The 14,135-nt window shown below is 44.9% G+C and overlaps 2 protein-coding genes across 3 annotated transcripts in view; one reads left to right on the forward strand and one right to left on the reverse strand.

Annotated features, from left to right (window-relative positions):
• Positions 1-5,918, forward strand: part of METTL24 (methyltransferase like 24) — a 45,425-nt gene extending 39,507 nt beyond the window's left edge. For both annotated transcript variants that reach the window (XM_066545813.1, XM_066545814.1), the window contains one exon: positions 4,451-5,918. In XM_066545813.1, coding sequence (XP_066401910.1) covers positions 4,451-4,765 — 315 coding nt within the window. In that variant the 3' untranslated portion in view covers positions 4,766-5,918. The remainder of the gene's footprint in view (positions 1-4,450) is intronic.
• Positions 5,919-12,991: 7,073 nt separating this feature from the next.
• The window catches only part of CDC40 (cell division cycle 40), a 36,573-nt gene continuing 35,429 nt past the window's right edge, over positions 12,992-14,135 (reverse strand). The window contains exon 15 of the mRNA XM_066547111.1: positions 12,992-13,973. Within this exon, the coding sequence (XP_066403208.1) occupies positions 13,796-13,973 (178 nt within the window). The 3' untranslated portion in view covers positions 12,992-13,795. The remainder of the gene's footprint in view (positions 13,974-14,135) is intronic.

Raw genomic sequence — 14,135 nt, forward strand, 5'->3', positions numbered from 1 at the left:
CCAAGAGAGGTGTAAATGTGAGCAGGAAGGAAGGGCAGTCATTTGAAAGAGAAGTGCTGCTGGTTGGAGCTGTACATCACCACTCAGTGGTGATTGACTTTCCTCCCGATTTCAGCACCCGTGCTGCTCTGGCCAGGCCCCCAGCAGTCCTGGTCTCCCCAGCAGATGGCTCAGAGAGAGGCAGGATGTTCCCCCTTCCCACTGCGCACAGGGAGCATGGGAAGAGACAGTCACAAGCTGCTGGGAGCATAATTTGCTATTAGGCTATGTGGCATCCTGGCTGCCATCAATTACAGCCTTCACTAAGAATAAAAGGGAATGAAAGGGACTTTACATCCAAGCCATCTCCTGCTGGTGAGGACAGGCTGTGGATGTATTTTGAGAGGAGAGAAAATGAGGGAAGTATCATGCTGAAAATCTGCTTGTGGGAAAAGGATAAGAGGGAAGTTACAGTTAAACAAAACACACCCAAGCACCTGCTGTTACCTGCAAAGACATGCTATCAAAATGTAAATTAAACAACTTTTTCTAGAGTTTTGTTTTCTGAGAACAGAGAATTGTATTTAGGGAAAGAGGGGGAAAACTGATGCACAAGCCAGCAGACTTTTTCTTGCTGTACAGCTGATGTCAGAATGGTAACCAGGTATCACAGGGAGAAGAGGAATATTTTTCTCTCGCACTGTGGGAGCAGCCCTGCAGTTCAGGAGGCTGAGGTGGTTCTGAGCTCTGTCCCCATACCTGAAAGCTGTAGCCAGCTCTCCTCTCCCTCCTCCCAAGCTTACACTGCAGACCTGCCCCCACAGAACTGGAGGGATCCTCTGTACCTGACCTGCATTTGCTGGTTTTGCCTTTCCTGGCTTCCACTTTCACATGCTGAGCTCATGCTGGAAGTAATACAGCTAAATTGCTTCCTCCAGCTACTCACTCTCAATTGACTCTTCTCCATGGGGAGCTTTAAATGATGCCCACGGGGCACCACAGCCTGAAATCCCCGTTAACCCTGGTGTTTCAAAAGCGGCCAAGGTGAACAGAGCTCAGATCTCTGCTTAAGGAAATGATGCACACTTGTAACAAGTCATTACCCTAAAAAGAAGAAATGAGCCTTCATACAGTGTATGTAGACCTTCACTAAGTAAAACACAATTTTTCAGCTGTTTTATATGCTTGGTTGTGCACGAGCATGGCCCCTTTTTTTTTTCTTTTTCCTCCAAGTGTAAGTGGTGCAATGCTGCAGTGCTTTTTCAAGAGAGCTAAACTGAGAAAACATTCTAAAATCCACATTTTTAACTTTTCTGTGATAACCTAGTTAGTTCATGGAGAATAAGAGGATTTGTGGAAGATAAGAAGAACCAGCCTTTGTGAGTGTTTGAAACGCACTGCCATACTTTACCTTCAGGCACTGTAGATCTTTGCCCTCCAGGATTTATTCACAGCAGCAGACTCCAGCTGTGCTCCCGGGTGAATTAGAGCTCTGAATTTATAGATTTGTCCACTAATCCTTTCACTGGCACTTTGGATCAAGGCAACTGGAAGGTGGTAGTGCATTTCTTATCGGTAGTGTGCTGCTTATCACCAATGGTAAATATCTCCTGAGCTGTCTAATCATCACAAAACTTGCATTTGGTGTTAGCAGGATGCTTGTAATTTGCTCAGATATGCCTGAACAGAGCTGTTCTGCCATTCATTTTGCACTATCCATGGCATGCACTGGAGATTCTGGGCAGAAAGGGACCCCTTGCCTGGAAGGCAGTCATGAAATTTGGTGGGTTGAGACAGGTACCTTCCTCCCTCCAGGTTTCTGTGCAGTGCAGAGCACTAAGAGCAACAAAGAGCCTCTGGTTTGTGTATGCAGCACGTCTCCACTGGTCTCTAGTCTCATGTTTCTTTCCTGGTCATTTCATTATGTGTTCAAGCTGTTATTGTGGTAACTCATTTTCTCCTACTGAAACACTGGTTACCAGCCACTTTTCAGATCAGCTTTGAAAATACAGCACAGTGTATTTTCACAGTGCAGAGTGCCTGCTGAGCAGCCAGAGCAGCAGTTAGCGTGACAAGAGAAAAACAAACAAACCTGAAGACTGGAAACATTACCATGGGAAAAAGATGTCCTACTGATGCCATAAAGTAAGATCATGGGAAAACAAAACCAAATGCCTAGAAACATTTTTTCCCCTATCCATCAACCCCCTCCCTCCCTGAAAAAAAAAAGGGTTTGAATAATTTGTCTGCTTTCAGTTACATAAGTCTCCCAGAGATAAAAATCTGTGGTTTGTTAAGTGTGGCAGTGTGGTCCTGTGGTGATCGCACCCGCGTGCAACCAGCTGCCTGTGAAACTGCATTGCAGGTAGAGATGTGAGTTGGTATTTGCAAAATAAATAACCAATTTAAATGTATGAAGGAGAACAAGTGGGCTCACCCACCAGCTGAAATGTCATGAGCTGCATCATTTAAATTCAGCCTCCCCTTGAACCCAAAGGAGCGCTGCGTTCAACTGTTTCACTGACCCGCGGACAGACAGACTGACAGGCTCTTTGTTAGAGGGGCAAGTTAGGAAATACCAGAGCTAAGGTTGTCTGTGCAACCTTCCTTTCTGCTCCCCATGGGCACATACCACAATATGGGCTTTAATTCCACAGTCCCTTGGTCATTTTCCACTGGCCCCCTGCCTCCTACAGAGTGAAGGAGGCACAATGCCTTCTTAATGAGCACACAAGCGGTGGCTTGGCTTGTTAGGATTCACTGTGTGACCGTAGACCTCATTCAAGTCCTGCTCTGAAAATGTGGTGTTTTGTTTCCAGCTGTTTTACAGCTTGTTCCATGCAAGTCTCACAGCCCTTCATGCGCTCAACCCCTGTTCAGTGATTGCCACCCTTGTTTTACGGATGGAGACCAGAATGGGCAAGTGTCCAGCACCTAGAGATTCCTGCCATGCCATGCCCATCCACAATGCTGGGGCACAGCCCCTGAGGAGGGCTGCCGTGGCTGTGAGCTCTGCACCCCAGCTCCTGGTATCTCCAGTCAGCCACCCATGGAACAAGGGAAGGAGGATGTGGCCACCCCTTGCCATGGTCCTGTGGTTTCTTGGCCATGGCCCATGCAAAGCACAGCTCTGGTTGGACTGGAGATGTGCTCACAGCACAACCCCTGCCCTGTGCCCAGGGCAGAGGCATCTTGAAGAACCCCACAGATGGGACATGGCATGCATGACACCAGCCAGCTGCCCTGGCATAGGGCAGCTTAGGAGAACAGTTGCCTTGGAAGTGCTTTTACATTACCTGCCCAAATTTCTCTCCTATGCACAGGTGCCTTTTTTTCATACTGCCACAAGTGGTTAAGGTAGACTGCCAGAGAGAATCTGGGGGTTTTGTTGATTTTTAAGCTTTTATTGGTTTTGTTTTGGGTTTCTTTTTCTTGGTTTGATTTTTCTTTTTTCCCATTTTTTTTTTAAGGAATTCTTGACTAAATAAAGTCTTCAGATTTTCACTTCAAACCCATCTTGAGTGTGAGCAGATGGGCAGAAGCATCAGCTCAGGTGGAACTGGCACAGGCAAACCCTACTCTCACGGTGTAGGACTTTCCCCTGCTGGGCTCTGGAAAACAAGCTGAGCTCTGCAGCTTGTGACCACTGCTGCACTATGGTCATTGTGAAGGTGTGAAGTGGTGATGAAACGTTCTTTTAATGTTAAAGCATCAGCTTGCCTCCCCCAGCTAATCTCTAAACAAAGTCAACCCACAGCTGTGAGAAGCTGGATTGCTGAATATCTCACTACAAAATTAAATAATGGTCTAAAACTAGAATGCGGCACTTTTGTGTTAGATCGGTTATTCCTTTCAAACACCTTCATGTCTTCTTTTCTGCTATGCCTTTTCCTTTGGAGGAGCTGCCCTTAAAATCCTGAAGACTCTTTGCATAGTTATCCTTAGTTTTGGTCCTCCTCCCTCAGCATCTGAGTGATGCCTGCAAAAGCTGCAGCCAGCAGCTTGGCCAAGGGCAGCTGATCACCTGAGCTGCTGACAATGTTCATTTTTTGCTTTGCTCTACTCTTGCACTTGTGTGATGCATGTAGCATATGGCTCATGAGCACCCTACTCAGCTATGGTGCAGGTAATCCCTCTTAGTGGGTTTGGATCTGTCATTTGGTTGTTTCTTTTTTTCATAACTATGATGCCACCCAAGAATTGTGAAGGAACCAGTAACGTGCTTTGGTTATAGGAGGATTTTGGAATACACAGCTTTTTGACCCTGAGCTGGAGGCAGGAGGAAAAGGGCTGTGAACAGTCCAGCATGAAACTCTGTGTACTGCTGTGTTAGTCCTCTGAGACTTTTTGATTTAGTTTTTTAATACAAAATGAAAATCTATGTGTATTGAAAAATGGCCAACCCTGGCCTCAGATGTTATATAACTGCAAAGTTTCTCATTTTCACAGAGAAATGGTGCTTTTGTTGCAGATTGATGTCCTCAAGGCAGACGTGGAGAGTGCTGAGTGGAAAATTTTGGAAAACCTGATCCTGGAAGATGTTGTTGAGCAGATAGGACAGCTGGTCTTTGAGGTGCACATCCACTGGCCTGGGTTTGAGGTCAGTGGCAATGACAGCACCGTGGTGCGGTACTGGTACAGCCTGCTCCGAGAACTGGAGCTGAAGGACTTCAGGCTTTTCCATACCTACAAAGACTTATCAAAACCACAGATGTTTCTGAAAAAGGAAGCCTTCAATGCCAGTAGCTGTTACACACTGAGCTGGGTAAATACAAGATGGAAATAGCAGAAAGGAATTTATGGTGTGCGATTGCGAACCATCTGGCCCCATAGCGTTATGGAAGAGGATTTTGGTGTCACTGGCTAAAGTTGTTAAATGTGCACACAGTGACTGCTAACAAAATGGCTTTTATATTTATATGTTGTCAAAAGAACTGGCAATAGGAGAAGATACATGGTGCAGATTTGCTATACAGAGGTGTCTGTAAAGATTTGTCTGGGGAAGTTAAGAGAATGGCTTTTCTAGGCTGCCCTATGCCTGAACATGCCAGCAAGGAGAGCATCCCTCTGGGGCTGCCCTGGGAAGCTCTGCTAACTGAGCTGGACCAGCCCTTGGGCAGGAGAGTGCTTGTGATGAGGTGTCTTTTTAAGAAAGTGTCAAGTGTTACTTCTCTGTAAAGTGATCATCTTTGATTTGCACCTTTTTTACTGTGGCCTTGTTTCCTACGGAACAAACTTTAGGCAAGAACAGTATGTCCTTGAACCCACTGGCAAATTTCAGCTGAATTTGGCAGAGACAGAAACCACCACCAAACTAAGTTCCTACTTATTTCTTTGGGCAACTTCTGAATGCCCTGACTTAGGTTTTTTAAGCTAGTCTGGCTGCAGAAAGTGACTTCAACACATGGGAGACAATGGGACAGAGACACTCAGCTGCTGGATAAGCTGCTGCCAGAGCTCCCCTTCCTCATCTTCAAGAGCCTTCAGCCACAGAAGACAGGGCTTCCCTAGTTCATTTGCTCAAAGAACAGCTTGATTGAAATTACTCCTGCAATGGCTGCACCAAGTGTTTTTTGATCTAGTGAGATACATGTAAGAGACAAAAGTGCAACCTGGTGGTTTTGTTTGTTTTGGGGTTTAGTTGAACATTTCCTGGTGCCTTTTCCAGTGCTGTGCCTCACCACCTTGCTATCCCTGGCATAAGGAGGCCAGAACCTGGATCTGCACTGATGCTTGCAGAGGTGGTGCCCTGGACTGCAGCTGTGCTGGGGTTCTGCAGGCTGGAATTGTCTGCAGTGCCCCTGGGAGCCTTTGACATTCCCCAAAGAGCTAAGGAATGGGGGGAGCTAAAAAATATATAGCAGGTTGGATTTTTTCTTATCTTTAGATGAATTTTGATATTAAACTTTTCATTAAAATACAAGATGTCACCACTTTCATATCTTTGGTATGTGGGCTTTTTAACTGCCTTTGGTTTCCAACTTCTCCAAGTCTACAGCTTCCTCAAGGGAAGGTAGTGGAGGGGGAAATGTTGACCTCCTCTCTTCAGTGACCAGTGTCAGGACATGAAAAAATGGAATGAAACTGTTTTAGTGGAAGTTCAGATGGGTTATGAGGAAAAGGTTCTTTACCCCAGAAGGTGGCCAGTCACTGGAACAGGCTTCCCAAGGAAGTGGTGATGGCACCAAGCCTGTCAGAATTCAGGCAATCTCTGCATGACTCTCTTACTAACCTGGTTTACTTTTAGGTCCTGTGAGGAGCAACAAGTTGGTCTTGATGATCCTCATTTGATCCCTTCCAACTTGAGCTATTCTATGATTCTATAAAAGTAGCTCCTGTTTCTGCTCCTGCACATCCCACCTGGACCAGGGCTTTGCAGACACCCAGAGCAGGGCAGTGTAGGTGCCCGCCACGTCCTCAGCTCTGCATCAAAACCAAGATGACATGATACAGATGTGTACAATTCCCCATGTCCAAGATGTTGGGCACAGCACTCTCCTCAGGGCTGAGCTACCTATTGCCATCCCTGAAGCAGGTAATGCACAATCCAAGAGATCCACAACCTCTGAAAAAAGAGTAAGAAATGCCTTCTTTGTGAGAGCCAGCCTTGCTACAAGCCTCATACATTAAGTACTGAAGTTGTTTAACGATGCAGAGCCACAAGGAGATTCATCAAAATGCAGGAGGCTGCCAGGGTTTCCTAAACTAATATCTGGTGTGTTGGAATGGCCTTGCTCGCTGCACCACAGAATGGCTCAACTCCCATTCTTCAAATAATGGGGTGGCAAAAGTCCAACTGCAAGTCGTGATTATTAATGAAGTATAAAAATATGGGTTCCAGCACTGTGCAGGTTTTTCCTCCTAACTAGTCTTAGAGTAAGTAGCCTAGTAGCTTTTTATCATTTGTTTAAGAAACCAATAGATAGAGGTTAAAAAATAAATTACATGACCTCTCTCAGATGTTAAAATTCAAAACAGAAGCACATCTTCCATCACTTATTTCCCTGAGGTAATATGGTGATATGCAAATTACAGAAGTGGAGTAGAGGTCCATCCTGGTTCTTTGGTAAGTAAGGGAGTTTAATAAACCCTCAGGTAAACTCTTGCTTGGGATTGCCAGGTAGTGTCAGAAACACTTCAGGCTACAGCAAATACATCTTTGGCAAAAAAGATTCCAATAACTATGGTAATTTTAAAGAAAACCTTATCTCTAATACAGGGTAGATAAAAGCCATTTATCATTCTGGAGGTAGTTATGTGATATTGTAGGAGAAAATGAACAGTGCTTATTTAATGTACTCTCTGCTTTTCTACTTCACATCTCTTAGAGCAGAGTTACAGCCTTCCTTTCTGAGGTCTTGCTTTATGCCCTTACCCCTTCTATTTTATTGATCTCTTTTACCTAAAGGACAGACCTTTAAATGAATTCAGTTCCTGTCTCCTAATGACTGAGCTGCTGGGTGTGTGCCCAGAGACACAAGCCAGTGCTGGCTGACTGCTGCAGTGGACAGGCTGGTGCTGAGGGATGTTGTGTGGGGTCTGTGTCTACCCACTGCCATACCCAGGCACAACTGCCCCTGACCTGCTCAGAGATCATCTCCATGCAGTAACCACAGGCCAGTGTTGCAATCCACAACTCTTCCCAGATCACACCTGCACAGAAATCACCACAGCTTCCCCCTTCCTCAAGGGCTAGGTACAGAGAACACCATTAAAAGCAGTGTGGACGGGGCATTCTGCCCTTGTAGCCACAGCCTAGAGACTGGGAACTGCATGGCCATGGAGGAAGTCAGACTCAGCCCCAGATCTGCTCAGCATCACCATTACAGGCATTGCCCAGCTCTGCTGTCCCTCCATTCTCCTGGCCTGCTGTCCCCAGGTGCACTGGGCATCTCCCCACATTCCCTGCAGGCACGTGCATCAGCTCTCCAGAGCAGCCAGTCCCCTGCTTCCAGCCCAGGAGCCTCCTTCCTGCCCAGTCCTCAGCTGGTGGCCACAGCCAGTGCCAAGCCCACCTAACAAAGACATGATGACAGGTCTTGTTCCTGATGTGGAGCCATAATTGCATCAGTTGGACAACTCCACCAGGAGATGTTTCAGGTTGGTCTAAAGTGGATCCTCGCAGAGATGACCCAGGGGCAGGGGCAATTCTACCTGCACAAATCCTTTTGTGGAGGTGAGGGCATTTCTCTTTCAGACAGGCTCACAGTGATTTATAAACCACATTTGTGAATCAGAACCTACAGATGCTGTCCATAACCAGGTGAAAATGAAGAGAAGCACCAGATGCCCCTCAAACTATCCCAGTTGATACTGCAACGTGAGCTTTCCATGGTGAGCCCATGGCAGCACAGAGGGGAATTTGTTAGAACACTAATACACTCCTCCAGGAAAACTGGGCCCTTTCTGAATGTCACACTAGCTTCCTTGGAGGTTCCAAAATTTGCCTAAACAAAGGTCTGACCTCCTGCTGCACTCCAAAACCTGTAATTTATTGCATGTACTTCTGGCCCCAGGCTTTGATCCCATTGTGACCTGTGAAAGGTTGTTCTTCGAGCGCCTCTCAACTGTGAAAGAACAAAGAAAGCGTAATGGGAACATATGTCTGGCCTTTCTTGGCAGATGCCAAGAAGACATATCACCCAGTAGCACACCTGAAGAAATGGCACTCATTCTCTCTGGTGAATAATTCAACAGCTGAGACCATCTGGTTCATTACAAAACTTTGATTTCATGAGCTTCATTAGCCGCTCCCTTGTCCTTGACAGGATACTCAGGGTTATTCAGTAGGAAATCACTCTTGATTTTTTCCTGCTTGTTAACACAATGTGACATTTAATTGCAGTCAGTAGAGACCTGGTTTAGTGGCAGTGGAAGTTCAGAGCTGACCTACATTCAGAGACATTTATACCTGCCCCCCTCCATGGGATTTCAGGGGCAGCATCTGCAGAGCAAGCTTGGCCCTTGAAGGGAACCACCTGCAGTAATGAAAGGATCTCTGCCCTTAAAGAGAAGTCCCTGTTCACAGTGCAGTTTGACCTCATAGAAAGAGTTTTACCTGCTTCAGAAGGAGACTTTTGCAGAGACAGCCTGTGTTCCATGCCTTATCCCAGTGGGCAGCACTTTGCACAGGGAGAGCAGGAGCCTGCTGTGCACTGCCTACAAGTGATGACTCAAATGTGAGCACCAGTGCCACATCCCTGCTCTTTTTGGTGGATTACCAACATAGATCTTCGAGTTTAAGCAGTTTTCTAAAGGGAAGTGCAGTGGTATACAAAGCACAAAACTTCTGCAAGTAATGAAAATGCTTCAGTGTCTTAGCTGGTGTTCCCCCCCCCTCTATATTTGAAATTCCATTTCTGAATCAATCACAAACAATGTGAATCCCACCCTTGCATCCACCTGCAGATATCTAGAGTGGAGCCACCACCCAGGGTGCACTGCCCTTGCAGGGAGCGGGGGCAGGTGCCTGACTGGTGTCAGAGCTCTGAGGAAGCAGCAGCAGCAGCTGTGCCCTAAGAGAATCTGTCTCTCCACTGATGCCAGCCAGGAGCAGCCAAGACAAAGGGACTAGGACTTCACCAGACAACCCCATGCTGACCTCTCCAACTGACTTGCCAGGCAGGAGAGGCCCTGAAATGACTTCCAACTTCTTCTTTATGAAAGAAAAATTGCTCCAAGAAACAGGAGAATCCAGGATCTAACATTATTCCATAATGTTTTTCAATTTGTTTAATATTGGAGGAATAATGACTAAAAGCAAACCCACTTGTCCTGCTGCCCCAAGGTACTTCCAAAGCATCAGCACCAGAGCAGAGAAAGGAGTTTGCAGCAGGGAAGCTCTTCTGACAAAACTCAGCAAGGTTTTGGAAACCCCAGGGAATGGGCCTTCCTTCTTTTTCCTGTACATGTCTGGTCTGACAAATGATTTCAGAGTCTGAGTTCCCTTTTTATCTCCAAGGAATATTGAGGGAACATGAAGAAAAGCTGAAAGAGCAGGACTGTGTGGGGATGCCAAAGCAAAATATGAACAATGGCCCTGAGGAAAGGCTTGGGGGTGCCTGGGGAAATCAGCCGGGAGCAAGCTAAGGTGGGAGGGGAAATTGTTACAACTCTTCTAGGACAGGGCATTTTTCTTTATTTTTCCCCTCTTAATATCATTTTGCAAGAGTTTAAAGTCCACCAAAAAAAGAAATTACACAGAATTTATGAAAGAAAATTTGAAAACAGAAAGACTTATTACACAATTAAAGAGTTTAGCTGGGAATAGGAGCAAGACACCAACTGTGGGGCAATTATGCTGGGAGAGTGGGAAAGATTTGCAGCTCCCAGAACTATGTCTGGGTAACTGTCAGTGGTCTTGAAGCTCCATAAAGTTCCTATTACCGAAATGACTCCCCAGAGGATGTGTTGCTGTCTTCCTTTCCCAAACCAGAGGAACAGGCTCAGTTAGCCCTGACATCTTCCAGATTACCCAAAAAAATGCCAAGGCCTAATGAGAACCTCTTACTCTATTGACCAATGCAGCAATGTTTCACTGCATTCATGAGCAGTCCCCCAGTGGCATGAAGCACAGCAGGACAAAAGGAGGCTCAGAAAGGCTCTGTGCATTTAACACATTTTAAATATTCTGTCATGGAAGATAACAAACAGGTCTGAGGACAAACTTCCAGTGTGCATGGTGAATTTACAGGTCCATGGCTCGCTGAAAGTTATCGCAGCTTGTTTCTGAAAGCTTTAAATTCTTAAAATTTAAATTCTTTAAATTACAGAAGCAAGCAGCTTCTGTAAACATAACCCTGCCACAAGTAGTTTTCCCTGAGTACTGCAAGACAGCCGTGGTGTCTGTTTTGCTTATCAGCAAGCCTAACAGCAAAGACATATTTTCCTGCAAAATATGAGACTTAACATTTTGAGTGTGTGCTAGTTAAGTCAACCTACAGTAACAAGTCCTTTAAGTAGTCTCCAGAGGAACAACCTTCCTGGCAACTGATTTTTTCTGGTGTATAGGTTATGCTGTTTATAAAGTGTTCCAAGCAAAACTCCCCACCCTCCTCCACTCTCCACGTGTTCCCCCCCTGTGCAGGCTGCCTGTCATATGGAGTCTTCCTAGCAAATGGGAGCAGGATTTTGTAATAACCAGCTGGTAGAAAGAAGGAGAGTACATCGTGTTACTGGGCTGCCCGAGCTGCAAGGCTCCCTGTTTAAATCAGCTGTTAAGGACCACAGTGTTAAACAGCATACTGAACATCTTCCTGTTGCTAAAAATTGGATTTTTACAAGACAATCTTGGACTTTTCTGGATGCACAGTAATTTCGATGTTTGTTCTTTGTAATGAGGGCAAAGACTGAGCAGCCCCATCTTACTGGGGACAATTATAAACTCTGAGCAAGACAGATGCCAAGACCATCTGCTTCAAGACAGCCAGCCTCCTTACCAGCAAGATGCACGAGGATATGTGGGCTACTTCCCCCTCTTGCACATGAAAAAAGTCCAAGAAAAAGCTGGTAAAAGGTCAGAGGAACTATCAATTTTCCCAGACAGAAGAATGATGGAGATAGTTGACTGACCGACAAAACTTCTGATATAAAAGCAATCAGTATTAATAAAAGCAGCAACATATTGGCATGTCATTTCTGAAATCTGCAGGTGCATGATCAAGGGCAATAAAAAACCAATGCTGTGATGGCAGCCCTGCAGTCCAGCTTTGCTGTGTCCCTTCCTGGCAGTGCCACACACTCACTTCCAGCCCTCCCTAGATGTCTGTTCAGCTTGAATCACTGAGCTGCACTCTGCACTAATGTCTGAGGAAAATGAACCAGGGATCTCAACATGCACTCTTCACTTTTCTCCCAATGCTGACTTCCCCCTGGATCTGTCTGCTCACAGGCAAAGTCCAGCATAGAGTCTCAGCCTAGACTTGCTCTGACCAACCCCTGTAACAGACCAATTTCTGGTCAAACATGAAATTTTGACAAGATCAATGATTTGATTTGATTAGCTCAGAAAGAAGCCTCCTCCCAGGTGGCTGCTGGAAAAACAAGTCTGGACTCAACCCTCACTCACACACACACCTATCCTTGTGCACAGCAAACTAGCTGACAACCTGAGCTTTGCAGTTTGCAACAAGAGGGAATTATCCTCATGAAAATTCCCCCTGCAGGCTTCAATGCAGATGTGAAAAATTCCACAAAAGATTAATGCAGTGACCAACTGTGAGGGACAAAGGATTTTATCTGAAAGGTTCTAGGGTAATTTTGATTCTGGGCTTGCTGCAAATGTTTAATCCCAATTTATCAACTCCAGCAGAATTGAGTGAAACGTTTCTTATTTTTTTTCCTCCAAAGACAACACCCAGTATATGACTACAAGAGTTTATACACTTATTTTCATATTTTGCATGTACTATTTTACAAGTATATATCTAAAGTTCAGCATGGTAGGTGACACATGGAAAAACACAGCCAAGCATTTTGTGTATTATGATTTAAATGGTTTTAAGCATTTGGGAAAGGTGTTTCTGATGTGAAAGCCAGTATGTGTTCCTGTGGGAAGATTTTCTATCAGCTCTATTCCTCTTCTCCTCCTTACTTCTCTGTACATATAAACTGTTAACAGTCAGGGCACACCGCCACATATCCATTTGGGAAATGCATTTGAAGGAGAAAATCCGTTCCAAATTTCTCCAGCCCGCTTTCTCTTGAAGCAGCACCTGGCACACACCAGAGCTCAACTCCCAGCTCAGGAATCAAACCTTCCCTCTGAAAAGCACATCAGAAATTCATCCTCTGCAAGACAGGAGCAGCCCTTTCCCACCCACATGGTGAAGAGCAGAGGAGCAGGAACAGCCTTTTCTCTCCCAACAGAGGATCAGTCTGCAGGCCATGCAGATGAACACTGCAAGAGAATGAGTTTATCTGAACACTGATACAACTGCACATTAAAACACCAAATGGTCGGAAATATTTTATATGGACACTGCAAGACAGAAAAATTGAATAAAGATAAGCAGAGTTTTTATAAAAAGATTTATTAAAAATAAGTTCTTTAAAGAAAAAAGGTGTCACATGTATATACATTAAATTGTCAAAACCTTCATGGGGCTTATAATACAAACTATTCAAAACAGAAAAAGAGACATTCACTTTTTTTTTAATATGTCATGCTTATTGGAACAGAATAGCATATGGGAAGACAAAAAAACAACACAGCATACAACCATTACGAGGAAAACCCTGAAAATGAAGACTACTTGCAAAAGTGAAAGTGAGTAGCCTCATGATTCTACAGACAGAAACTAAGACTATGAATGGCATCTTCAGTTGATAGAGTTCATCTGACAACTGCTAGCTTCCAATTAATTCTTCATTTCTAGTGTGAATTAGCAAATCTCAGCAAGTGGATTTGTGCTTACCTTTTCCAGCTCTATTGCAGTAGGTACCCCAGATTTCTTCTTAGGAAGAAAGTTACACAATCACTGGTTTTCTCTTTAAACTCTCTGACAGCCAGAACCACAAAAATAGTTTTTCTTAAAATTATATTATTTTACAAGAGTGTTTTGCACAAGCAGAGGCGAGACAAACTGGCACATGATTCTGCATGCTTCAGATGACCTCACCTTAGCTTCTCATTCCCAGATGCCATATTTAGAACTATATCCTTTCACTTGAGTCTTCTGAATTTCCTGGTGTTTAGTGCATATATACAGAGAGCTGAGACTGCAGTATTACAATGTCTACCCCTCCTCACAGCAGAATGCACCCTAATCTCAGATGTATGCAGGGCTTGCATCTTTTGGTCTCTGCAGCACCCCCTCTAGTCCCACAGTTTAATCAGACCATCCCAGCCACACGTGATGACTTTGGATGTTTCGTGTGGATGCCACACTGCACCAATACAGACTTTGTCATGTGCTTTTAACCTGCTGTAGAGTTTTGTTGTCTTCCAGTCCCAGATGTTCAGTTTCCCATCTGCATCTCCAGATATCACATAGCTGTATTAACAGGAATAAAATGAAAGTTGTATCATGTGTGCAGACTCCTTGCATGCTATTACAAGCAGCAACTGAGCAATAGTAAAGAGCTTCCTCCAGGGAGCTTCCCATCTGACACAGCCTGCAAACATTCCTACCAAGGAATTAGCTTTCAGGCTGTGC

Source organism: Molothrus aeneus, chromosome 3 (genome assembly GCF_037042795.1).
Source record: "Molothrus aeneus isolate 106 chromosome 3, BPBGC_Maene_1.0, whole genome shotgun sequence".
NCBI lineage: Eukaryota > Metazoa > Chordata > Aves > Passeriformes > Icteridae > Molothrus > Molothrus aeneus.